The 26,150-nt window shown below is 41.3% G+C and overlaps 1 protein-coding gene across 1 annotated transcript; it reads left to right on the top strand.

The window, feature by feature from the left end:
- Positions 1–1,056: 1,056 nt before the first annotated feature.
- On the top strand, positions 1,057–16,653 carry Spaca1 (sperm acrosome associated 1). Its single transcript, XM_051166220.1, has 7 exons — positions 1,057–1,273; positions 6,369–6,425; positions 8,593–8,694; positions 9,648–9,754; positions 10,826–10,961; positions 15,844–15,964; positions 16,497–16,653. The coding sequence occupies exons 1-7, from the start codon at positions 1,057–1,059 to the stop codon at positions 16,651–16,653; spliced, it is 897 nt and encodes a 298-aa protein (XP_051022177.1).
- Positions 16,654–26,150: the final 9,497 nt, after the last annotated feature.

Raw genomic sequence — 26,150 nt, 5'->3', positions numbered from 1 at the left:
TCTAGTCTGACTCAACCTTATGAAAAGAAAAAAAACTAGCAGAACAGATTCTTAGTTTAAATCACTATAGGGATCAATGGAGCATCTGTGAGTAACCCTCCTTCGGGCCTGACTTGAGCAGCCATCTGAAGGTGAGTTTTCCAAATCAAACCTGGGGGAACAGAATTTTTAAAATCTCTGTGAAAGTTGAATCCCACCTATCAGGTATCCAAAAGTACAGCGAGGCAAAAGGTTGACAAATTAACCCGTTTTCTTTCCCTGAAACTCTCAATGCTATACCGTGTAAAATTGAAAATACATGATTGAGCGGTGTTCACAAAATTCTCAGCAGGTGCTCTCCTGTGTGATTTGCACATTGGTCTCACCTGCAGCTGTAGATCTAGTCAGAGACAGCATACTTAGAAAGATCGCAATGAGTCCAAGTTAGATGTTTGTTTGTTTTTGGTTTTTGCTTTTGTTGTTTTCCAGACAGGGTTTCTCTGTGTAGCCTTGGCTGTCGTGGACTAGCTTTGTAGATCAGGCTGGCCTCGAACGTCCAGCGATCCACCTGCCTCTGCCTCCCAAGTGATTACAGCACGGCCCGACTCCAAGATAGATTTTAAGGACAGGGAATTTTTGAAACCAAGTCACCTGAAGTGTGCACATGGAGTCTGGGGGGGGGGGGGTTAAGTAATGTTATGGAAGCAAGGAAGCAAGATGCCCAAGGTCATGGGTGGGCCACTGGATTAACAAAACGACTCAAGAAGCTGACATCAGGTACAGGTGGCTTCCGCAAGGAGTGCAAGGGTGGCAAGTGAGCTCAGAAAGTGGGGCAGGTGGGAAAAGGTCGCCTGAAGCCCTGCCCTCCCCCCTCCCCCTAGCCCGGGACCCGGTTCCTGTGGTCCAGGCCTGGAAAGAACCGGGTGACGCGCGTGCCCGGTGACGCCTCAATGGTCGCTAGGTACTCTGGGCTTCGCAGCGTAGAGCGCGTAGCATCTTGCTGCTCGCTGTTCGAAGCTCCTCTCCTCCGGAGCCAGGGCTGCGACTGTGCGTTGGGCGGCCGGGAGGCCGAGAAGCATGCGCGCCCGGAGCGCGGGCTGCGCCGCAGGGCTGCTGGCAGTCGGCTGGCTGTTCCTGGTGGGCCTGCAGGGCTCGCTGGCAGCGAATGTCACAGCGGTCCAGGAACCCGGCTTGGTCCATGAGGGCGACGAGAGCGAGCCCGACGAGGAGGCCGAGAACGATGCCGAAGTGCTGGAGAACGAGACCCCGGCCGAGGCCGAGGAAGAGGGTGAGGGCAGCCGCTCCCAGGGCTCTGGAGGCCCCTGAAGAAGGGGGCAGAAGCCTCCCTTTCTCACAAAAGAGTTGCCCGGGCGAGCATGCTACCTTCTGTAGAGTTTTCTGGCACACACACCAGTCCCCGGTTTACCTACTTTGTGCATCTTAAGGCCTTAAAAAAGCAAAGTTCTAACACCCAAGGCTCCGGGAAAATAAGCAGGAATATAGAAGTTGCTGCAGAAATAATTTTAATGTCTGACTTTGGAGGAAAAAAATTATAATTTTAAGAAATGAAGTGTGTGTGTGTGTGTGTGTGTGTGTGTGTGTGTGTGTGTGTGTGTGTTTGACTCTGAAGTCATCTTCCCACAGTAGGTGGTGGGTGGTTGCATTTTTTTTTCAAGTTTCAAAACGTTTGCCATTGTCTTCCTTTCCTATTCTTGAGATGGGAACTCGGGGAGTCAGGGTCCCTTTTGCCGTGACATATCTAGGTAAAAATGCTGACAAAACTGTCCCGGAGCTCCCACAATCTTGGTAGAGCCCTCAGCACCCTGACAGCAGGCAGCGCAGTGTTTGTCCTTCAAAGGATGGGAGCAGTGGAAAACAGAAGGATCCAAGTAATGGCATTGTTGGGTGATGATGTGTTAACCCAAGAGAGAATGAAGCAACCCTGGTGTTTGGTCCCACAAACATAGCTTACACTGCTGGCTCATTAAACAATAGAACCGTACAAACAGCTGTACGTTTCGACTAGGAACTCACACACTGGCAGGTCAGGGGCAAGTTGGCAGACTGCTAAGGAGGGTGGTCCTCCACCCAGCAGACGTGTCTTGATGGCTTTTGCTTTCCTTGTGGCTTCTCAGTCAGTACATATAGCGTGGGTGCTGTACTTACGATCTTTTAACTTCCTGATCACAGACTGACTTTCAGCATCGGGGGAAAAAAAAACACAAAAAACAAAAAAACAAAAATGACTGAGGTTATTGGGGATCCTACTTCGGCATCATTACAGAGATCTTGAAGAGCCCCCAGACTTAGGAAATATGAGAAAGACAGGGCTACAGAAGAGACTGTGTTCTAAGCGGTACTTCTATCTGAGTGGACTGGTTTAGGATTAAGCTGGTTGAAGCAGAATTCTAGCTGTAAATGCTAATAGTGAGGTGAGTGAACCCTTAGGAAGAGAAGTGCAATCCCTTCCATTGAAAAGTTAAGTGCACTGTTCTTTTGGTGCTTTGGTTTCCACGCCTGTGAACTTCCGGGAATTCGTGTGTCTTCTGGGGTTGTTGGTGCACGCAGTGTCAGCCTAAGTGCTTTTGATGGGGAGACTGAGAGTCCAGCACTGTAAACAGGTGATGCATATATGAACACTTCAGAACCTTGGTGACTTTGCATGGCCCTTGTAGCCTGTGGGCCTGCAAAAAAAAAAAAAACCAAAAAAACAAAAAACCTGTCACCGTTGTTTACAACCTAGTGCAGCGTCTTTTCTTCCTTTTCTTTCTTTTTGCTTTAAAGTCGGCTTCAAGTAGTTCACAAAAATAAGGGCTAGCAAAAACACTTGGTGAGAAGCTTTAGTGGAAATTTCAATCTTATAGCCCCCTGCCCCCCCCCCCACCCCACCTAATTTTTATGTCCTACCTTTGTAGATGCACAGCCAAAACTGGGCAAATAGTTTGAATGCACCTGCATTCTCTGTGTCCAAGCAGGAAACTGGAATGTATCCACCATGTAAACTCAATTCCAGAATCTCTAACAGAGTCTTGTTCATCACCATTGTGGTCCCTTTTTGCACTATTGTCAAAACACAATATATCTTGACAAATACGAAAGGCATTCATTTCTTTGGAGAGAATATTACTTTTGCTGCACAATTGCAGAGCACTTGCATTTTCAGATTTGTAAACAATTGGGAGATTAGTCGACAGGTTTTGTTCATGTCAACATCTCTTGGCTTTGCGTTCCCACATAAAGAACCTGCTGTCATGATTTATCCACTTACAAATCCTGTCATGTTAATCTGATGTATGAAATGAAATCTGGAAAGGGTATTGTCCTTGTGTTTTTAGAAAAGCAAGATGGCTCAAGTTCCATAGCAGAATATTTCAGGAGAAAGCTCCTCCTCCTGGAAGATGTACCATGTGTCTTCTTCATCTTTAGAAACTCCATGTCTACTGATTGAGTTAGAGACAATCCAGGATAGTCATCCAAGGTCATAGAGGTTTTGATCACATGACTAACTGTGCCTTTACATTATATATCGCTGGCTCTGATCATCATTCAATTTGTTTGTTAATTCTGAGATGCTTTAATCTGTCCATTTCCCCCTTGGCCATCATCAAGCAAAAACAAAAGGTACAAACCAAAAAAACAAAAACAAACAAACAAAAACCCTGGGGTTGAACCTCGCTCTGTTAACTGTTCAGCAAAAACAGATGAAAAGGAGGATGTCTAGACTGCCCCAGGATCCTGAGAGACAGTGCAAAGCAGAGAGAGATGGCAGCCACATTGACCTCAGAGCTTGGGTATATTTCACAATTGCCCACCTTTCTAGACAATTCCAATCAGTCATCAATTTGATCATTTTGGGCTTTTTAAAAAAAACATAGTTGGAAAAATTGATGGCTAATGATGTATAACAGTGATTCAAAATAAAAAAAAAAAAAACAAGAGTATGTTAGATTACTTTAGTTCCTCATCTATGTGCCTTCTATATCTTATAAAATACAAGCATTCTGTACTGGTGTGCTCTTAGGCTTATTAAAGCTCACCGCTGAGATCACCGCTGGCTTTTATGTTTCTTCTCTCATGAATCTCCATAGAGTAATTTTGGACAGTTAAGGTTTCAACCTATAGGACTTGAGTTTCACCTGAGGCTCTGTTTTGTTAGTTTTGGCGGCTCTTCCACTCTGCCCATTTCATAACCAAATAACATCATCAGACATATTTTCAGGACCCCAGATTCAGTCTGCATGTTACCGAAGTTCTTTTTACAGGTCATTAATAAGATGTTGAGGAAGACACTGGCCTTTGACACATCATTTCTTTCACATTGACACCAACCAATTAATTAGCATCTGGGGATCTTACTGAGGTACTGATATTAAGACTATTTTTTTCATTAGTTATCTTGTCTATTAATGGGAAACTTTGAAAAAATGCCACATGGAAGTCCAGATATGAATCATTTTCGCGAACCACCATTGTAGGTAGTTTTTCCAGATTTAAACAGTGACTAAATGACCCAATGGATACTCAATACATCAAAAATACTAAAGTTGAAAGAATCTTTGGAGATTGTCTGGTTCCTTGTCCTCATCTTTCTTTTTCTGCTCTGAGGAAACTCAGGCAGGAACTACATGTTTTCCGAGACTAGCATAGGCAGTGAATAATAGAGCTGACTGACTGATGCCTTTTAAGTGGCCCAGCAGTCATTCTTTTTTTATATATATAATTTATTTATTTTTATTGTACATGCATTGGTGTTTTGCCTGCATGTATGCCTGTGTAAGGGTGTCAGATCTTGGAGTTACAGACAGTTGTGAGTTGCCATGTGGGTGCTGGGAATTGAACCCGGGTCCTTTGGAAGAGCAGTCAGTGCTCTTAACCGCTGGGCCACCTCTCCAGCCCCATCTAGCAGTCATTCTTTTACACAGGTTTTTATGCCCACAGTCTAGTTTTTAGCTCCTGCCTCATGATATACCAACTGAAAGTATTCAAGCATTCCAAAAGTATTAAAATGTCAAATTAAATTGATCATCATGATAGTTCAAATCATTTAACAAAAATCATTGTTGATTTAATTATATGTATCAAATGCCTCCTCTATACTACTGTATTTGATGCTTTCAAATACAGAACACAGTGTCTGTGAAACTACTAACATTTTACAATATTGGAAATAGGAAAATGTAGAGTATAAAATTAATTAACTACAAAATGAGTTTTAATTGGGGCTATTATGTCTTAAGTGGGTACACAGTCCTAAGCAATGTATAGAATGCTTTCACACACCATTTCATTCCATTTTAAATGTCAAGTGAGATAGGTCTTGCAATTTTCACAAAGGGTTAACTAGGTCTGGTGGACTTGAATTGCTCCATTCAAATGCAAACAGCTACTTAGTGGTAGGAGCTGTGTATTGGGCTTCAAGTTGGATGAGCTTTCTGTGTGATTTGCTGCCTGAAGACCCAGTGCCTGTTAACACTCTCCCTTAGCAGCCCATTATATACTTTTTTCTTTTGAGGTTTGAGTCTTAATCTGTGTTTCTGAAGACTTGGTTACATGCTACAGGTATAGGAACTCATGGTAGACATCAGAATGATTAGGAAGAAAGGAAATGCCCTAGCGTGCTAGCACATACCTGTAACCTGAAAGAAGCTGAGGCAAGAGGATTACAGTGTTCAAGGCTGGCCTGTGCTGGGGAGCAAGACCTGTCGCCCAAACAAAACTCCCAAATCACAGAAGGAAAGTAAACAGAAAATGGGACTTAGAACCAAGACAACTATGCTTCCTAAATACTTATATATTCAAATAATTGTATGTATTATAGATGTCCCTACCGAATAAAGTAGTGTGGAATGGATGGTTGGAAAGAACAAAATCTTCCATCTAAAGCCACAAAATGAGTGAAGTCTATTTGAAACTTATAATTTTGATGCACGCTTGGCATGAAGACTTATTTGGAGATGCAAATTGTTTTGTATTGCAGTTTATTTCGTTTTCGTTTTTCTTTTTAATAGAAAATAGAGAATTTTTAAAATGGTTCCTAAAGTTCAAGGGCTATTGTGTGTATTTTTTATTATACTTTTCAGGTGGATTTTAATTCACTATGTATTAGTAGTGAAAAAGAAAAGCCTTGTGTTATATAAGAGATTCAAAAGCAAACCTTGAATTATTTCTAATTTAACCAATGTCCTTAAAGGCTTAGGATTCTTTTTATTTAGAGTGCTGATAGCTGTATTTATGTGAGGGGCAGCTTTGCTTTCCTGGTTTTGATAGAATGGTTAAAAATGTTTGTTGCCCATATGACAGTCACTTGTACCCTTCACCTCCCAAGTAAGAGATTGTCGCTTATAAAAGTTTTAACATGATTAAATAATGTTTTCTAACTTTATGTTTAGTTCATAACAGAACAATAGTCAAAGAAGTAGAGTTCGGAATGTGCACAGTCACATGTGGTAAGTAGCACAGAACATCACGATTTCTCAGATAAAGTGCCTTCAATACTTTCCTCATACCCCATTGCTTTCTGTACCTATTATTATAATTTACACCCAGCACCAGGTAATTGCTTCAAAGGGTATATTTTCAGGTTTAGGGTATTTTTGCATATAAACTGTCCTCACTAAATTAAATTCTGCCTTAGAGATGTTCAAAGGTGGTAGATCTTCAGTGCATCTAATGGATGCATTCCCACACTGTTTTGGAAAACTTGCCAAGAAATAGGCTTGTTTGCAATAGGCTATTACAAATATTCCATTCCTCTAATTTGTACATCATATTTCGGAGGAAAGAGGTGTTCGCTTTGCTAGATGAATAAGTGAAAGACCATGACATTGTCCGAAAATATCTTTCATTGGATTGGGATGCAGGCTACACGCGCTACGTAGACCTCTGGTTCTTATGTAGCTACCCTACATGCATTGAAGCAGATTGCTGGGCTGAGCCAGAGTTTCCAGCAACCTAGGAGTATGGATAGGTCTAAGAGTTTGAAGGTCTGATCACTTCACAAGGAAGCTGATCTTGCTAGTGCTGGAAGTCCCTTGGTTTCTATAGTCGTTGCCTGGAGTCAGCCTGATGAGAAGACAGTAGAAGTTGTTTATCCCAATTAAAGTCCAACATGGAAACGCGACAGGGATGAGATTTTAGTCTTTTCACATCTACATCAGACTCCCAAAATAGACAGAACTACTAAAATTGACAGGGCTTTTTTTTTTTAATGTGAGTACTAAATATATATATCCATTAAATTTACCATTTAACTGCTTCCTACTATACAATTCAGTGATCCTAAACACTACACCAGCATTTTCTGTAGAACGCATTTAGTACCCCAAACTAAAACCCCTTACCCAGTAGGGAGAAGCTCTCCTCACACCCCTCCTCCTAGATCCTGCCAGGCACCGTTTTTTTTCCCTCCCTAATGTAGCTTAGAATAGGGTTCTGGCCTTATCTTTGTAGTGACAGTTAAAATGACAGGCATCACCATAAAACAGCTCTTGCTCCGTTGTATGTATTCTGTTGTTGCTGCCGCTGCTGCTTGAGAATTTTTCGCAGTAGAGTTATTTTTATAACAACTCCTGTAATCTTTGAAACCGGCCCCCTCCCGATCTTGTAGGGGCCGGCCCACCTCCTTAGCCCTTGAAAGTGTAGCATCACCAAGAAACTTGTTAGAAATATAGGATTTCAGACTTTTTTTCAAGCCGTGGACGGAACTTGCCATTTAGAAAGCTCTCCAGGTGACTTGTATGCACGCTTAAGTGTGTGAGCCACCTGTCACCTGGAGCTTCTCCTGTCCTTGGGATGAGTTTATGATCAACACCTTTTTAGGGGCTGAAGCGGGGACTCCAGCGAGCAAGAAAGGAAGGTGGACTCTGCCTAGCCTGTTGCAGTGCAGGATGGGATTAGAAATCAGTGGCGCTCTGGGATCAGCTAAGAAGCACTACATGTGTGATGGTTTCAGAAAGAGTATCTTGCCAGAAATAGAGGTGCAGTCAATAGTTTATCCCAACTCTACCTCAGACAGAGACTTTGTCAGCACAGCTAGTAAAAAGCACCATGGATGGTTGGGATTTCTTCCAGAAGCTCCAACCCCAACTCTGAAAAGTTACATGATCAAATACATTTGTGTAAGCCTGTATTTTACATCAAATCTGATTTTTCTGGCTGTGGGAAGCATTTCTATGTACTCTAAAAAGGAACTTTTTTTTTTTTATAAATTTAAAACATGCACAATTATAAGTGTTATGATTTCAAAGATATTGAAATGTAAGTTTTATATTTTAGTCAATGAAAACATTTATTAGCATACTATAGAAGGTTATTTTTAGCTTCATTGTAGTATTTCAAATGTGCATGTCGGCATAGAATCTCTTTTTTTTCTGATGGAAATAGCAACCAAGTACTTTAGGAAATGTTCTTGAACTAACATTGTTTGAAAAAGTAACTGGAGTGCGGAGTCTACATGTTGTCATACTGAATTTAGGAATTTAATTTTTAAAATAAAAGAAAAATTTCAAAACAAAACGAAATTTAAGTAAAGAAAATACAGACCTGAATGGGAAGACAGGCCCTTTGCAGTTATTTTTTTTTTTTTTAAACATTTGCTCATTCCTTTAACTAAAGGTGTTGGTGTCAGAGAAGTTATTTTAACCAATGGATGCCCTGGAGGTGAATCCAAGTGTATTGTTCGTGTGGAAGAATGCCGTGGACCTGCTGATTGTGGCTGTGAGTTGAATCCATACTTGCTGAAGGAGGGGTTTATGCCCGGGAAACGTCCTTTCCCTCATCTTACTACTGAGTACAGGGAGGCAATCAACTGATAAAAAGAAATAACAACATATTAAATTCCGTTTCTCTAGACAGTTGGAGCTGTGAGTGGCTGTGCTTTTGAATTACATCTTAGTGATGTGTAGACTCTGTGATAAGCTGGAGAGTCACTGGGCTTGGGGTCCGTGTGTGAGCCTGCCCTGGAGTGAGACGCTTCTGGTGCTGTAGGCCGTGGCATTTTATCTGTAGATTGGTAAGCCTTAAGCTTAGAACTTGGAGCTGTTTCTATCAGCTTTTCTGACCTTTCAGCTTCTCTAATGAGAGTTCCTCACCCTAAATTAGAAGCCCTGGGCAGATCTCCAGGTTCAAACTAACTTATCACTAAATTGACTGTCTTTTCCTCTTCCACATTTCCCTGCATTTAAACGAAGAGTCTCACCTGTCTGCTCACCAGCTTCTTTTGGTGATATCTCTATAATCAGACTCCCAATTACAGGATTCAGAGTCTGCATTGTCTTAATTGACCTCTGCAACTGAGGGTGGCTTTTTACAACAGCGTGATATTTGAGGAAGGGTCCCTAGACAGTGACAAATTTCCCTTACAGTAGGAGTTGAGACCTGGATTCTAACCTGGCCCCTTTTGTATTCTCAAGGATCTTCAGTAGATTCCACCATGAATTTGCATCTGTTTATTCAACTGGAGAAATTAGAAAGTTGGATCTTCAGAGTCAATTTAACACTCATACGACGTATATCTGGTTGTAGAGGCCTGTGTGTTATATGCTCAGTGTCTTGGTAGTGTCACATCTTCTGGCCCTTGGCTGCTAATATAATTTAAATTGTGGATTAAAAGAGTGGCCAGGTAATAATTTTCTGCCCAGTGGTATTTGTCTATTTTTCTTCTTTTTCAGGGGGTAGACCAATTTCTGAAAGTCTTGAAACTGCAAAGCTGTCATGTGTTCATATAACTCCTGAAAATCGTTTCAAATATGTATGGAAGCTTCTAAAGCCAGACCAAGTAAGTAAAGACTGTATACAATCTAGTGTTGTTACTGAATAGCATCTGGTGCCAAGTTCTGATGTTTTAAGAAAGCAATTTGAAAAATAGAGCTAAACAACAAACAATTTTATTACATTATTCAGTTTTTTGTCAACTTAAAAGTACATATGTCTTAGGATCACCTATAATCATAACTCAAATTCACACATTTTAGGATGTATTTTGTTTTTGGATTCAAGATTCTTATTGGGTTATATAGACGTGGCATGATAAATAATAGATAACATTAATTAAAGGTGGTTTAAATGCCAGATATCAACTAAGTATTAGAGTTCACGTAAAAGACATATAACAACCCTATAAACTTTTTAAAAATGTGTAAGTAATTGAGGTACAGAAAGTGTCTTGTTTGGTTTTTTGTTGCCGTGATAAAATACTAACCAATGCCAGCTTGGGAAGGAAATGCTATTGAAGCACATACGCCAATGAACAGTTCGTCACTGAGGGATCTCAGTGTGGAACCTGAAGCAGAACCATGGGGACTTTCTCTCCATGATGTACATGTTCACCCTACTTCCTTATACATCCCAAGACCACCTGCCCAGGGGTGGCACCACCCAACACTGGTCTCCATGGCGTGTTCAGCCTACTTCCTTATACATCCCAAGACCACCTGCCCAGGGGTGGCACCACCCAACACTGGTCTGGACCCACTCACATCAATCATTAATCAGGAAAATGTCCCAGACTTGCAGACAGACCAGTTAGATAGGAGGGAATTTCTCTATTGCCAGATGGCCCTAACTTGTGTCAGGCTGACAAAAACTAACAAGTACAGAAAACACTGTCCATAGTCAAGAGGATTGAGATTTGCAGTGTAGATTTATCTGCTTCTAAACCATGTATGTTCAGTTAATCACATTCGAGGCCAAGAGAGTAAGCCATTCTCCTTTTGTTAGAGCTCCGCTTCGTTATCCTGCCAAACCTATCATGCTTGCCAGTGATCCAGCCAGTCCTGTTTGTCTTTCGTTGTCTCCATTTGTCACCAGTGAGCCCACTCAAGACCATTCATACCCTTTTCCTTAATAGCAACCGGTCATCCTTGTAAATGACTCAGCAATCCTGGAAGTAAGAAGAGAACTTCATCCCATGGCTTTCGAGTGTGACACCCTGGACAGTAATGAATTAGTAGCTTCTGTTAAGTTCACAGTCTACACAACAAGCGGTAAGTGTCCAGCAGGGTTTTGGTTTGCCTGTATCTCAAAGCTCACCTTCAGGAACATCAAAACTACCTGAAGGGCTTTTGAAAACTCATATCTCTACCAGCCCCACCCAAGAGCTGCTAATTCACTAGTTCTCTCCGGATCTGGCACGTGAGTTACCAAATGAACCTGCTACTACTTTTTTTTTTTTTCAATTGAAAAATAAAATCATTCATATTACATCTCAATTGCTATCCCATCCCGTGCATCCTCCCATTCCTCCCTCCCTCCCACTCTCACCCTATTCCCCGTCCCTATGACTGTGACTGATAGGGATCTCCTCACCTTGAATATGATGCTAGGGTATCAAGTTTCTTCTTGGTAGTCTGCTATTATTCCTCTGAGTGCCATCCACATGAACTCTGGAACCTGCTTCTTTAAACCCAGTCCTGGGCTCAGTGGTTAAGGGTACTGGCTGCTCTTCCATAGATCCTAAGAATAATTCCCGTACTCACGTGGCAGCTCACAACATCCCAGAAGAGGGATGCAAAGAAAGCCTTCATACACATAAATAAATGGATCTTTAAACAAAAGAGTTGACCTTAAAAAAAAAAAAAAACCCAGACCTTCAACTTGAAATATATTGGTGCATTTATTTCCGCTATGAAAGTGAAGATAGACAAATGGATTGTTGTGAGCGATTATTGGAAAAAATATGATTAAAACTTATTAAATCAGAACATTTCTCTTTAGAAGCTATCCATCTGAAGTGTGTGTGTGTGTGTGTGTGTGTGTGTGTGTGTGTGTGTGTGTGAGCATGTGTGTGCTTATAGGGTTTCTCTAGGTAGCCCTGGCTATCCTGAAACTCACTGTATAGACAAGGCTGCCCTCAAACTGATCTGCCTGTCTCTGCTTCCTCAACGCTGGTGTAAAAGGCATGTGCAATCACACCTGGCTTTGAATTATATTTTTGATAATTCAATATTAAAGTTCTTGATCTAGTCTTGAACATGACTTTGCATATTAGAAATCATTTCTTCTGTGAAATGAAATACATGTTCATGTTCACTCAGACTAACCTGTGGCGTCTTCCATGTTCCAGTAAGTATTTCCTTTGATGTAGTTTCTCTTAACTACATTTAATGTCACTGTCATTGTTGGTGGGAGTATCTGGTCACGAGGTTTTTTTGAAACTCACTTGTGTTTGGGTTCTCTAGAGGAGGGTAGCTGACAGGATGCATATTAAAGGGTGATCTATTTAGAGTGGCTTACAACTGTGCTTCAGATAGCCCAACAGTAGCTCTCTCCCCATGGAAGGCCAAGAATCCAGTAGTAGTTCAGTCCGTGAGGCTGGATGCCCACAACTGATCTTCCAACTAAATCTGGAGTCTCAAAGATGTAGAGTCTAGTACCAGCAAGCCATGCCTCGGTGACAGGGTAGATGAACTTGTCAGCAAGAGTGAGGGTAAGTAGGCAAAGGGGAACACTTCCCTCTTCCATGTTCTTTCATGTAAGCTGGCACCCAGAAGGTGTGGCCCAGATTTAGGATGAGTCTTTCCACCTCAACTGATCCAATCAAGAAAAATCCCTCACATATTTCCCATCTGCTTGGGTGTAGTTGGTTCCAGATGTGGCCAAGATGACAATCAAATTAACTGTCATATCATTAAAGACTCCAGAGCTCTTGTTCTCAGGGACAGGTCTTTATATTCAACCTTCTAGAAGTGATAGGCAATTTTAAGTCAGCCTGCGCACTTCTTGAAGCTATTTCTGAGTCTCGAAAGTTTTTCTTGCACTCTGGAGTACCATCCATGTCATGCAATGCTCTTTACTGAAATGAAAATAAGCTACAAAGGGTTTTAGGGGAGGTTTTAAAAAATAAATTGTCTACTAGTTAAAATTTCTTGATGTGTTGTTAGTTTGCAACTCGCAAAACATTTTCAAGGTAAAAGCTAACAACCATCATGTTGAGATACCATCTAAAAGATAATGTCAGTAGCGAGTGACTATTAAGAAAAGCACAAGAAGACCAGACAACTGGAGGACCACCTCACTTCATAAACATATTCAATTTGCCATAGTTTATGATGCTATAGGTGTCTGTGCCATTTGTGGACTTGGTCCTCACTTCCTGGCCCCTAATAGGGACCCTTTAGTACTTAGCATCTTCACAGTTGGAAAGGAGCATTATCTGTTTAGTGTGTAAGCTAGAGCTCAGACCCCAGACCCTTATCCTTTAGTGAGACAATGTTGATTTTTCTTTCTTGTGGTAGCCCTGTGACTTAGAACATGCACATTTAAACAACAAAATGCCTTCAGAATATTTCAGTACCCATTAGTGTCTCTGAAAATGGTAATTCACACTCTCATGCAACAGACCTTTTTGTTTGTTCAGACATCAGATGAATGCTTTTTTATAAATATCCACACCTTACAGTATTGGAATGAATCAAATATGTAATAGAAATCTTCTAAAAGGATAAATGTAGCTAATGGAAAATTCTGACAGATGTAGTGGTGCACGCCTTTACTCCCAGCACTTGAGAAACAGGGACAGGCAAAGCTCTGTGAGTTTAAGGCCAACCTGGTCTACAGAATAAATTCTAGGACAGCCAGGGCAACATACCAAAACCCTGTCTTTAAACAAAGAGGAGAAGAGAGTATTTCCCATTACCATTTGTTTCTTTCTCCTTTCTATATCATGCTTTCACTCACAATTATTGTCTTCCATAATTAGGCACTGTTTTGGGGTTTAATTATGTGTCCCTAAAAGATATGTTGATCTCCTAACTTCTCGGTACTTAGATTGTAGATGTGTTGAAAAAGAGGTTGGGGCTGGAGAGGTGGCTCAGAGGTTAAGAGCACTGTCTGCTCTTCCAGAGGTCCTGAGTTCAATTCCCAGCAACCACATGGTGGCTCACAGCCATCTATACTAAGGTCTGGTGTCTTCCTCTGGCCTGCGGAGGTACATGCAGGCAGACCACTGTATACATAATAAATAATTAAATCGTAAAAAAGAAAAGAAAAGAAAAAGAGGTCATTGAAGATGTAATCAGTTAAGATGAGATTGTGGCTGCTATCCTAATAAAGAGAACTTTGGAAAGAGGAGAAAGAAGGGGAAGAAGAAAGAGGGGGAGAATTAAGAGAAGGGAGGAGGGAATAAAGGAAGAAGAGGAATGAGAGAAAGGCAAGGCAGAAGAGAAGCAGAGGAAAGCAGATCCAGGCGGGATCGACCAGAAGCCAAGAAGGTAGCATACACCCCCAGCTCCTGAACCTCCACAAGACTCACTGGGCCCCACAATACATTTTAAAAATTATTTATAGCATTTGGAATGTGAAGAAAATTTATGCTGTTGCTAAGTCACCCAGTTTCTGGTACTTTGTTTTGGTAGTAATAAGAAACCAATGGATGTGTACACTGTGTTTATTTAAAACATTAAGTATTGAAATTCAACCCATTTTTCATTAATTTTAATTTCATTAAAATTTTTATTAGAAAAATTTAAGAGGAAATTCAGTCTTCTTAAGAAAATTAGATATACAAGTGGTCCGTGTGGTCCTTCGCAAGATGAGTACTCTTCTTAGGGATGAGACTCTGCAATCTCCTTACTTTTCATCCTCTCTCAGCTGATGCTGGGTCCTAGGGAATAAAACCAAATGAATTTTGCAGGGCTCCTCAGAACTTCTCTCTCTCTCTCTCTCTCTCTCTCTCTCTCTCTCTCTCTCTCTCTCTCTCTCTCTTCTCTCTCTCTCTCTTCTCTCTCTCTCTCTTCTCTCTCTCTCTCTCTCTCTCTCTCTCTCTCTCTCTCTCTCTCTCTCTCTCTCTCTCTCCCTCTCTCTGTCTGTTGTAAAAACCTTCCATTTTTACAAATCTGAAATCATTAATTTAAAAAAAAATCTTACAACATTGGAACGCAAATATAAGTACACCTTTGCGATTGTACTTAGGACTGTTTAAAGGGAGATCACTGAATTGCATTTGTACTATATGACTACTGAGAAAAGCGGTTTATAGTCCACAGCATTGCGAGGATAGGAACAAATCCAGGAGATTGCTATGCAGGAGACCACTTCTCACAGACTGGTACACACTAAACTTAAAATGTTAAAATATCCAAACCCTAGTTTATAGAAATAATTAGACCTCTCTGTTCCCTGTTTTACTTACCCATATAATACAGCATTTAGTCATATGGCCCTTTTCTGTATGGATTACTTTTGTGTGTGGTTTTTAGAATTAAGGGAACAAAAGAGCCATTGGGAAGCTATTGCATTCACAAAATACGTCACAGATATAAGCTGTCTCTTCACCAGGTTGTAGTATAGTTGTGCTGTCACATGTACTGCAGACTAGCTCTGCCTCCCTGGCAGCCTTATTTGCAAGAGAGTGCCTAACTTAGGAGCAGTGTGCAGATATTATACGGAGAACCCTGAGTGTCAACCCCAGCTTTATGTCTTAAAAAATCAGAGGCACATCCTAATCCTAAGCATAAAATTTAACTCTGTGAAGCTTTGAGGGAAATGGGAGAAAGTCTGCATGACTTAGTAATAGGCAAAAGTTAGACATGACTCAGAATCACCATAAAAAGTAACATTGAATAAATCAGACTGAATCAAAATTAAAGACTTCAGCTTACCAAAATAAGTCACTTGGAAAATGAATAGGCAGGCTGAGATCTGAGAGATCTGAGAAACGTAGCCAGGATAGGCAGTGTGAGGCAGTTCTCTCCCAGTTGTTAGGAAACTTAAGCGTACCCTACCCTGTTGCCAGCAATCACTCTTTTATTTATCTCAGAGAAGTGAAAAAACATACCCCAAAATCACCTTTCCAGGAACGGTCCAGCGAGAGAGCCATCCGCACATGTTTCTGGTAGCAGCTCTCACTGGGTGTCTCTCTCCTTGTAGAACTGCACATGAGAAGGTCAAATAGGCCGGACACGGATGCAGTCTTAGTTTTTGTACTGACCGTAGGAGTCATTATCTGCATATTTGTGATCTTCGTACTGATCTTCATCATCGTAAATTGGTAGGTGAACAGCTGGGATGCGCTGCCCCTCCTCGGTTGACCTCCTCCTCGATCCCCATGCATTTGCAGTGAAGCTCAAACCACTGCCCCACACTGTCTCCTCTATGTGTCTTGATACTAAGTCCTTTCGGGCTCCTCCATCTTGTAAATAGATACTTTAAAAAACAACACCATGACTTATTCCTGGCCATAGGAGAGCTTTCAGACAAGCATTTTACAATTTTACCAGGCAATTGGTTTTTTTTAATTGAATACTCCTGCTGCCTCCCCATGGCTCTTGGAGCTTTAAAACTTGGTTATTGTAACCTCCCAATTCACTTATATTAAAAAAAAAATGATATGTGTATTATACCCAGCAAATCTGAGGGTTCACCAATCACAATGCAGGCGGCATTCTCCCAAGTGGAATTGAACTTTGAGTAAAAGGCACTTCTAAATAACAGAAGTGTAAACACGAGCCTCATTAGTGTGAGTTCTGCTTTTTTTTTATTGTGACCTTTGTTCCTGTTTTTGTTTTTTTTTTTCCCAACAGGGCGGCAGTGAAATCCTTCTGGGGGGCAAAAACCTCAACAACTGAGATACACTCCGAGATGAGTTCTATGCGGTACAAAGACTCGACCTCTCTTGACCAGGCACCGACAGACATGCCAGTACATGAAGAAGACGCACTGAGCGAGTGGAATGAATGATGCACGGATGACATGTGAGAAGCCAAAGACCACTAGAGCATATCAGATTCACTATTATAAAAATAAAATATATACTGACATATCTCAGTGACTGAATTTACCTCAGTGGTGCAGAGGTAGTATTGAGACAGCTGTTGTTCAGTCCAGGTCTGTGGTACAGTGGTCACATCCTCTTTTAATTAGTTCATGGTATTAACAAATAGGTTTTTTTTTTTTTTTATTTACTTTGGTCCCTTGTGAGGTCATTTACTTTTTTCCATCCTAAATAAGAAAAATATAGAAGTTGCCTTGGATAGTAAGCTTTCTCCCACCAGGAAGAGCTAGGTTGAGCGGCTAAGGTAATTAATATTTCATAGTCTCTGATGGGATGTAATGTATAAGACATCACGTGTAAACCATGAAGTAGTGGGAGCAACCAAGTCTTAGTGAATGCTACGTGCCGAGTACAGCCCAGAGCAGTTTACATAGACTAGGTAGTTTGATTGTGTGTGTATAAAGGAAATACAGATGGAAGAACTATACAAGCACTTGGAGTTGGCTGAGATAATGACATGATTTAGTAATCTGTACTTCTCACAGAAACTGGGACTTAGCAATTCTAGAACGAGCACTAACAAGTACCTCATTGTGTTTAGTATGCAGAAGATAACAGAATACCATCAATTCATCCAGCTAGCAGACAAGATTCAAAAGCATTACAAAATTATATTCAGTAGGCTTTTTCAGCAGTTGTTTTTAAGGATACATTAAGTTTCTTCTGTTTGGATGGATTCTGTGCTGACTTCCTTGCTGTTATTTCATGATTTATGGTATACACTGGGCAGAAGACATTAGAAATGGGCATTTATGGTATACCTTGCTCTAACAAGCAGAAAAGGAATGTCACAAAGTTACCCTGTTTATTTCTGTTACACAGCAGTTTCATCTGAAAGGAACAAGGATCAAGTGGGTAGAAAATGATTTTTATCTGTTGCGGGAATTCTCTTGGAGACCTTAAGTGAAGAGAGATAGTTTTCAGATTATCTTCAAAAAGAGCATTTATAACACCTACCTCAGACAAATGCTTCCACTTCTCATTTCTGAGCTTGTGTGAGCACACACCTTTAGTAAAGAGTAGTAATTATATCAACCCTTGTTTTAAAGGCCAGAATGGCAGTAGATCCCAACTCCATTTCAGTGGACGTTAGAGTTGAGTCAGCTATCGAACAAGGCTAGTTGTGCTGAGTGCTGTTTGTGCACTGTTTCCAACTGCCTGCCTTCCACATCTGGCCTAGGACAGTACTTGCTTAGCTCTTTTGGTTCGATGGTGCAATGTGCCCACTTCTGACCAGTAAAAGTTTTTTGTTTTGTTTTTTGAGACAGGGTTTCTTTGTGTAGCCTTGGCTGTCCTGGACTTGCATTGTAGATCAGGCTGGCCTCAAATTCATAGAGATCCACCTGCTGGGATCAAAGGCATGCGCCACCCCCACTGGGCAATCTGACCAGTAAAAGCTATCAGCCCAAATTCCAACATTCTCATCATCCTGAGGCTGGAGCACCGGACCTGGGAAAACATTCAGAACTCTGCTGGCTCGAGTTCCAGAGAAAGGATTATGTCGCACGTGGTGTTTAGTTAACTGGCAATAGATAACACACATTATTTTAAGTCAAGGAGGATTACAAGTTATTGGATAAAGTAGTTAATACTAAAGCATTCTAGTTGATATATGTCTTTTTTAAAAAATAAGTTGAGGAACCTTCTTTACTCAGGGCTTACCACACTTTCAATGTGATGCACACCCCGTGACTCCCCATTGAGGACATAGATGAACCATGTCCCCAATATATGGAACAAAAACTGAACTTTTGAGCAAAACTTTCCTGACAGGTTTGCAGGTGACAATGATGCAGGGCTCAACGAGTGAGTCATTTGTAACGTATCCCACGCAGCAAATCAGCAATAGGTTTTGACAATGGTAGCACTTTATATACATTTATAGTACTCAGCCCGACTGTTGTGTTTTGAATGAAAAATGTCCCCAATAGATTCGTATTAGCAGCACTGTGGGGGCATGTTTTGGGACCTGTAGGAGGGGCAGCACTGATGGAGGAGTACATCGCTGGCGTTGGGCTTTCAGGTGTATAGCCTTGCCCTACTTCCTCCATGTAGTAGTATGAGATGTGATCGGCCAGCTTCTTGCTCCAACCACATGATACCATGCCTGCCCCACCTTTGTGGACTAAGCCTATGCAACTGATCAAGTAAACCCTTTCTTAGGCTGCTTTTGGTCCAAGTGCTTTATCACAGCATAAAAGTAACAGATACAGTGGGCTTCCTTGAAGTCACCCACTCCCCTATTGTAGTAATTGAACACATAGATTGCAGTGCATTAGTGACTGAGTCCAAGTCACCAAGAACGCAATGGCATCTCTCGAGGAAAGAAACCAAAGCAACTCCCCTTGGAAGTTGTCTAGCCAAGGGTGAGTCCAGGTTTGAATTGTGTACTTCATACCCCTTGTGTCCTCCATCCTCTGTCTGTTGCATCAGTCAGGATCTGGGCTGGCCTGAAGGCTGTCTAGTGAATGCTGCCCCTGTTTTTCTGCATGTCTGTCCCTATGAATATCTGGTCTGTTGCTATGAGCTGAAAGTGTGAGTGATGTCTGCCTATCTGTGAGGGGTGTGAACGGTCTAGGTAAGCATCACATGACGAAGGAATGGGATAAGTTACTGAAATCTTTAACAGTTTTACAGGAGTATAAGTCACTCGTTCCAAATGACCCAGAAAGCAAACATCATTGTTTATCAACCAATAACCATAAGTAGTCGCTTCTAACCTTTATAGTAGATTTTTGGAAGCCACTTTCATCTTCTGTATTTGCTGTTTTCAGCAAATAGTACATATGTATTACCCTGGCACAGGGGCATGGAAGAGTACATAACAAAGATCACAGCTATGCATTATCTTAGTTATAAAAGTTGATGATGTGAGGGTAATCCAAGGCAATTAAGGTTGGTCTTTGAATTGTTCTCTTAAAAGCAGCTTAAAGTCTGAATACACAGTAGGCCAGCAGCCCTAAGTCTTAAGTGACTTCAAGGTGTTTTATCAACTTTTGTCTGTGAAGGTCAGCAAAGGTGCCAGTCTTTTCAGAATATTACCTTGTCATGGGTTAAAATAATTAGCACAGCTTATATGAAATTAGTAGTGTACCAAAGAGTCTTCCCTTTTGAAGGCCACTCCATTGGTCACTGCCTTTTGTAAGACAGTATTTTGAACAGTGTTCAAAACAGCATCCTATTCCCAGAGAGAACCCTTTTTTGACTCAACAAACATTGACTTAACAACATACACTTATGTCGAAAACCCCTCTTCTCTTGGGCTGTATCATTTACCTAAGTCCCACGTATGCTACCAGTGGTTAATACATTGTTATGTAGACCCCAGTGTACTGAATTCACCTAAGGAAGCCTGAAATTTTTTATAAAGCAATAAGAGGTGAAGATTTTATCAAGTCAGTTTTACCTTAATTAAATGGGAGGAGAAGCCTACACAGGGGAAAGAACAGGTCGGAAGACTCGAGTCAGTAAGGAGCATCTTGAGAGAAGGCTAGTGGAGCTAGAGTATAGACAGGTTGGTGGAGGGTGTGGCAGAGGACTTTATTTCTATTGGCCTTTTAACAAATTGCTGATCTTCACCTCACTAAGGTAGTCTATGCATTGATCTAACCAGGGTCTTTTAAAGTCCTACTGGGAACGCAAAATCCTTTTCAACAAGAACTTGGTTCCTAATTCATTCTCTCATTGCAGGTAAGAACAAGATAGGGATATTTAGAGTTCCTCAGAATAGCCATGGCTGATGGAGATGCCTCCAGGTCAGCATTTAGCGAGAAGGTGGTTGGAAGATACAGGCTGTGATTGTTTTCTACAATATGGACAAGACATGTAGTGAGTTAGATAGTGTCACTCAAGCTACAACATCCAACATCCTCCTGTTTGCAATACAATGCTTTTAGTTCTCTCAAGTGGATTTTAAATAACTTTTGTTTCATGTGTTTTAAAATTGAGGTGATTTTCCTGTTGGATCCATTTTGTACTTTAAATGTGTTTCCTTTGTTGTTTTTGAAGGACTTCCATTTTAGAATTAATCACCCTTCATTGTGGTGATCAATCAGCTACTTCAAAGTAACAGAACCAATTATGCACTTATTATGATGGTTCTGAAGGTTGTGCCCTTTTATTTTCACTTGTTATTTATGTGACTAAGTTGTTTGTATGATAGGAGACAGTTTGTCTTTGACAGCTTCTGACTTGTTGAAGAGCAAAGTTAGGTTTTGGACATCTAAGTCACCAAATCCTGCCTTGAACTGCACAGTCTCTTCACTGTCTTCTCTCTCCAGGTCCGTACGTCAAGTGCTCCAAATGTTCCCACCAAGTCTGGTTTCCTTTCCTGCTATTCTGATTGTTTATCCCACTGTCCTTTGGATCCCCTTTCCCCACAGCCTCCCATAACTCTGCATCTCTTACCACTTCTCTTCGCCTTCCCCGAAGCCCCCATTCAACACCTCACCTCACTCCATCCTCTGATACCTTTAACCATCAGCCTGAGGCTCTCAGAACTCCAGGAAGTAGCCTGCATTATCCTATTCTCCAGACTTCTCCACCCACAATCATCAGCACAGTCCCTGTTCCAGATACAGAGACACCCAGCATCTGGGCATATGTGCTCCTTGGCTTCCTAACTCCAGGAACCTCATGGTGCATGGTGCATCCGCAGAATATATGAAAGAGTAAATCCTGCACCGTGTCCTTCCCCGTCTGTCTCTAGGGCTTTATACTATTTGCTCTGGAAGAACACAATCTTATTACTGTCAGGTGATCTCTCTTCCTTGTAAAGCACATATTGGTGTTACCTTGGGGTGCTGCATACTAATACAAATATTGCAGTGCCTCTCTGATGAGACAGCTTAAACCTGACCCATTTGTCTGAAAGATTTTTTGAATTTTGTCTCAGTAATTCTTGGAAGGAAGCAATATTTATTATTTTTTTAAAGAGTCAGGGGAGATTATCATCTAGAAGCGAAGCTGTAGTGTTTCTATTGTCCTCAACATACAATTTTTCATGTATGTGAGTGACTAAGAAATTCAAACAGCATATGGTTAGCTCAGCATAAGCTTTTTAAAAAACTTCTCTGGCCCCACTCATGCCAGCTTTGCTATTGGATCCTGTCTGAGTGCTTCATGCTGCATAAAAATATACACTGTTGAATAAAAGTTAATGACACGTAAGCATATATGTAGAAGTACATGGGCATCTATGAACAATAGGCTAGCATGTATGTCTATAAAAGTATGATTTAACTAATTGCTGAATCCTAAATTTTCCTCATAAAGAAAAAGCCTTAATATCATTTATTTTACCAAGTGTAGAATTAATTCCTATTCCTTTCTGGCATTTCTTTTAAATGGTGGTGTGGGTGAAAAAAATGTTCAATATCTAACTTTGGTTTTCAGTAAGAGTCAGAAGCTGTCAAAGACGAGATGTTTTCTACCACACAGACAACGTGATCACAGAAAATACTCTGGCACATGAATGCTGGGGCCAAAATTTGTCTATCTGTATAGATGCCTTCTCTTCTATTTGCTTCCACATCAGCTAGTTCCTATGTCCACAATCCTTCCTTTTATTTCAGCAGTGCTGTTTTCCATCTACCTCTCTGCCATCCCTTTATCCAGGGTTTAAATCTTTCAGATACCTGTATTATCTCCAACTCAAATTAGTCTATTGAGCTTCAGTTCGGCTTTCTGGTGAGGTTCTTCCTTGATGTACCACCATCGTTTCAGGGTGTAGAACCCTGAAGGGGACTTCTCTGTGGTATCATTCCTTAAAACCACAAGATGACACCCGCATCTCATCTTGGCTTTCTCGTTGGCCTGAACAGTAGACGGAACATGGGCTTCTATCTGCTACCTGTGCTGTGGCCAGGAAGGGCAGTGAAGGAATTTCCCAAACAGTGACTTGGACAAGAGAGGATATCCATCCCCCAGACCACCTACCTACTTCTAAACTACTATTTGAAAGAGGAATAGAAGCATTTCACTTGAGTCACTATGTGATTTAATTGCTTTTTATAATCTCTTTTACTATGAAAGTGGAAAAAAAAACACCAACAGTTTCACAATTAAAAAACCCTGAAAGGTACTAGAAAATAAACACCAAGTGAAGAGTAAAAGATGGAAAGAGAAAGAAAAGGCTTCCTTTTTATATCCATAGATATGTGCTTTTGTCAACCTTGCTCAGAGAAGCTTTTTATTGCAGAGCTCCTAGCTGTTCAAAGGGCTATAAATTGGCAACTGTTGATTGTTCAGCCATAAATCCGCCATCTATATCAACTCCCACCCTCCCAAGGTTCAGAAAAGAGTAAATAAAGAATGTAATAACTGGAGGATGGAGAGGAATGCTGCGAAATGCTCTCTGCTGCGTGACTATTGCACACACGGGTCGACAGCAGCTGTGGAAGCAATCCCCTCCTTTACATTGAGACATACTGCGAAGAGCATCGCAGACTCCAGCACTGCGGAAGAGGTAGTATGCACTTGCTCTTGATTTTGTATTGACCTTTTGCCTAAAAGTATCTGAACAAACTTCCCTAATGCCAGGTGACATTCCCTTGGATATAACTGTAAACAAAAGACCTTAGAAGTGTATTCATGTGCCTCATAATGACTTCGACTCTTACCTTATCTGTGCAAGGTTAACTTCGGTCTTCCTTTTTTTTTCACCATGAAGACCTGAACTCGGAGGAGGGTGAAGACATCACCTTCATGCTGTGATAGGATTTATCTCTGCCTTCACATTTAGCCTCCTTCCCGTGCACTGTCATTTTATGAGCATAATACTTACATGCTTATATGACAATAAAATAAGCAGGAATTATGGACATAAGTAGGGCTGGTTTTTAAAGTTTTAATAGACAAACACATGCAACCAATAATGCTAGGCATCCAGCTATGCAGGTTAAATGCTGGATAAGACCTAAGAGAAACTGTGTTGAAGCATTTTAGTGAAATGGAATAAAAGCTTCACGTTATGCCAGAAGCCTGAAGGTCATAGCTCTAGAAAGCATATTGCTATGAAAATGTCGGGTCCCTGTGTCAGCTACCTGAAAAGAACCAAAAGGCGGAGAACAGGAAGTTATCAGAAACAAAGGGTTGTGTGTAAATAGGAGTGTGTGAGCCTTGTTTTTAAGTCTAGACTGAAATGAAAAGCCCCACCTAGAAAGGTGAGAGGTTATGTAAAAGGAGTCATGTGAAAACAAAGCAATGGTCTTCTCAAGTAGGGAAATGGGGCCTGGGAGCAGGAGGAAATGACTTGGACCAGGCAGTTTAGGAGCAATTTCCATCACTAATAGATAAAGACACATCAGACGAAATGAGCAAAACCCAGACATAGAAGCTGACCACAAAAAGGGTAAAAGAAACACAAGGTACAGATCTAATTGCTTATGATGTAAAACCTTCTAACAAAATGGCACACACAGAAGAGAGGGGGTGACGAAGAGGTTTTTTAGTTAGCAGTTTTAAGCAAGGAGCCACAGCTTCAAGTAGTGCTAATTTCACTGAGAAAACAACTGGATTGTCTGTAGTGTTGGTCAGAAAACCAAGAGTCTCCCACTGGGTAATTAAGGAGGCTTTAAACATGCTACAGTGTTTTCACTCAGGAAAACTGTCTTCGTGTTATTAAGCTGATTAGTAATATTCATGTTAGCATTAATAATGTCAAAAATGACTTTATTTTGGTCTGAGGGATCTCCCACAGAGATTTTCTTTCCCAAGAGGAAGATACCAGGAAGCACCATTTAAAAAGACGGTTGAGAAGAGCAACTACTTTTGCTTTACCTGGAAAATGGAGACGATTACATTCATGTGAAGTCTGCTGTGTCCACCCCTCTGTCTCAGTAGTCCTTGAAAGACTCCATAGAGATCTGAAAAGTATATGAAAGTTCTAGTCTTAAAGAACATTGGTGACTGAATTAAAACCAAATATGGTAAGACAGGGTCAATACAGCCCAGTTACAATGAGATGAGATGACCTCCCGCAGAAGCTGCCACAGGGGTGTGCCGGTGGTTGGGTGGGAATGGGATTCTGATGATCTGGGTTGTGGAAACAAGGCCAAACCTGCACTGGAACTGGCACTCGTGAAGAAGGCCATGGCCCACGGAGAGACACCAGTCAGACATCTGTCAGACATGAGCCAATGACTTTGATCACTTTTTCTAGAGCTGGGGAGATGGCTCAGCTGGTTGGCGCTTGAATGACTACTTATCTCTACTGCCGGGTTGTTTCTCCTCCTCCAATCCCTTAATCTACTTTAACACTTTACTCTTCTGCTGCTTCCACATCCCAGAAGGCAATGCAAAACTAAGAACCCAGGGTAATTAATGTAGGAGAAGATTATCACATTGAGGACTCAACCCTTCTTTAAGAAGTCGTGGCCCTTATGGACAGCCCCGAGGTAGAATTTGTAAAAGACAGAACTGACTCATGGGAGCTGTTACTGTCCAGGTGGCAATGTAAGAAAAGGCAACCTGGATATTAGACCTAACCTCCTTAGTCATCAGGGAAATGCAAATCAAAACAACTCTGAGATTCCATCTTACACCCATCAGAATGGCTAAGATCAAAAATTCAAGCGACACCACATGCTGGCGAGGATGTGGGGAGAGAGGAACACTCCTTCATTGCTGGTGGGAATGCAAACTAGTACAGCCACTTTGGAAATCTATCTGGTGCTATCTCAGAAAAATGGGAATAGGGCTTCCTCAAGACCCAGCTATCCCACTCCTTGGAATATACCCAGAAGATGCTCCAGCACACAACAAGAAAATTTGCTCAACCATGTTCATAGCAGCCTTATTCATAATAGCCAGAACATGGAAACAGCCTAAGTGTCCCTCAGTAGAAGAGTGGATAAAGAAACTGTGGTACATATACACTATGGAATACTACTCAGCTATTAAAAACAAGGAATTCCCGAAATTTGTGGATAAATGGATTGAGCTAGAAATGATCATAATGAGTGAGTTAACCCAGAAGCAGAAAGAATCAAATGGTATATACTCACTTATATCTGCACACTAGCCCAAGGGGCATGTCCCACGAAAGCCTTCACTTACCAGGAAACTGGGACAGAGGGGAAGGCATCCTATTGGGACTCTAAATGAGAGACGCATGGGAGAACAGCAAAATAAAAGGTTCCAGAGGGTCCTAGAAATCTACAAGTAGAACAATATGATAGGCAGATTTGGGCCCAGGGGTCCCGCTCAAACTAAGGCACCAGCCAAGGACAATATAGGAGGTAAACTTTAAACCCCTTCCCAGATCTAGCCAATGGTCAGAATATTCTCCACAGTTGAGTGGAGAGTGTGATACGACTTTCTCACATACTCTGGTGCCTCACATTTGACCATGTCCCCTGGAGGGGGAGACCTGGTGGCACTCAGAGGAAGGACAGCAAGTAGC

This window comes from Acomys russatus, chromosome 2 (genome assembly GCF_903995435.1).
Source record: "Acomys russatus chromosome 2, mAcoRus1.1, whole genome shotgun sequence".
NCBI classification, from domain to species: domain Eukaryota; kingdom Metazoa; phylum Chordata; class Mammalia; order Rodentia; family Muridae; genus Acomys; species Acomys russatus.
Note: the sequence above shows the minus strand (reverse complement) of the source record. Positions and strands in the feature narration are given on the sequence as shown.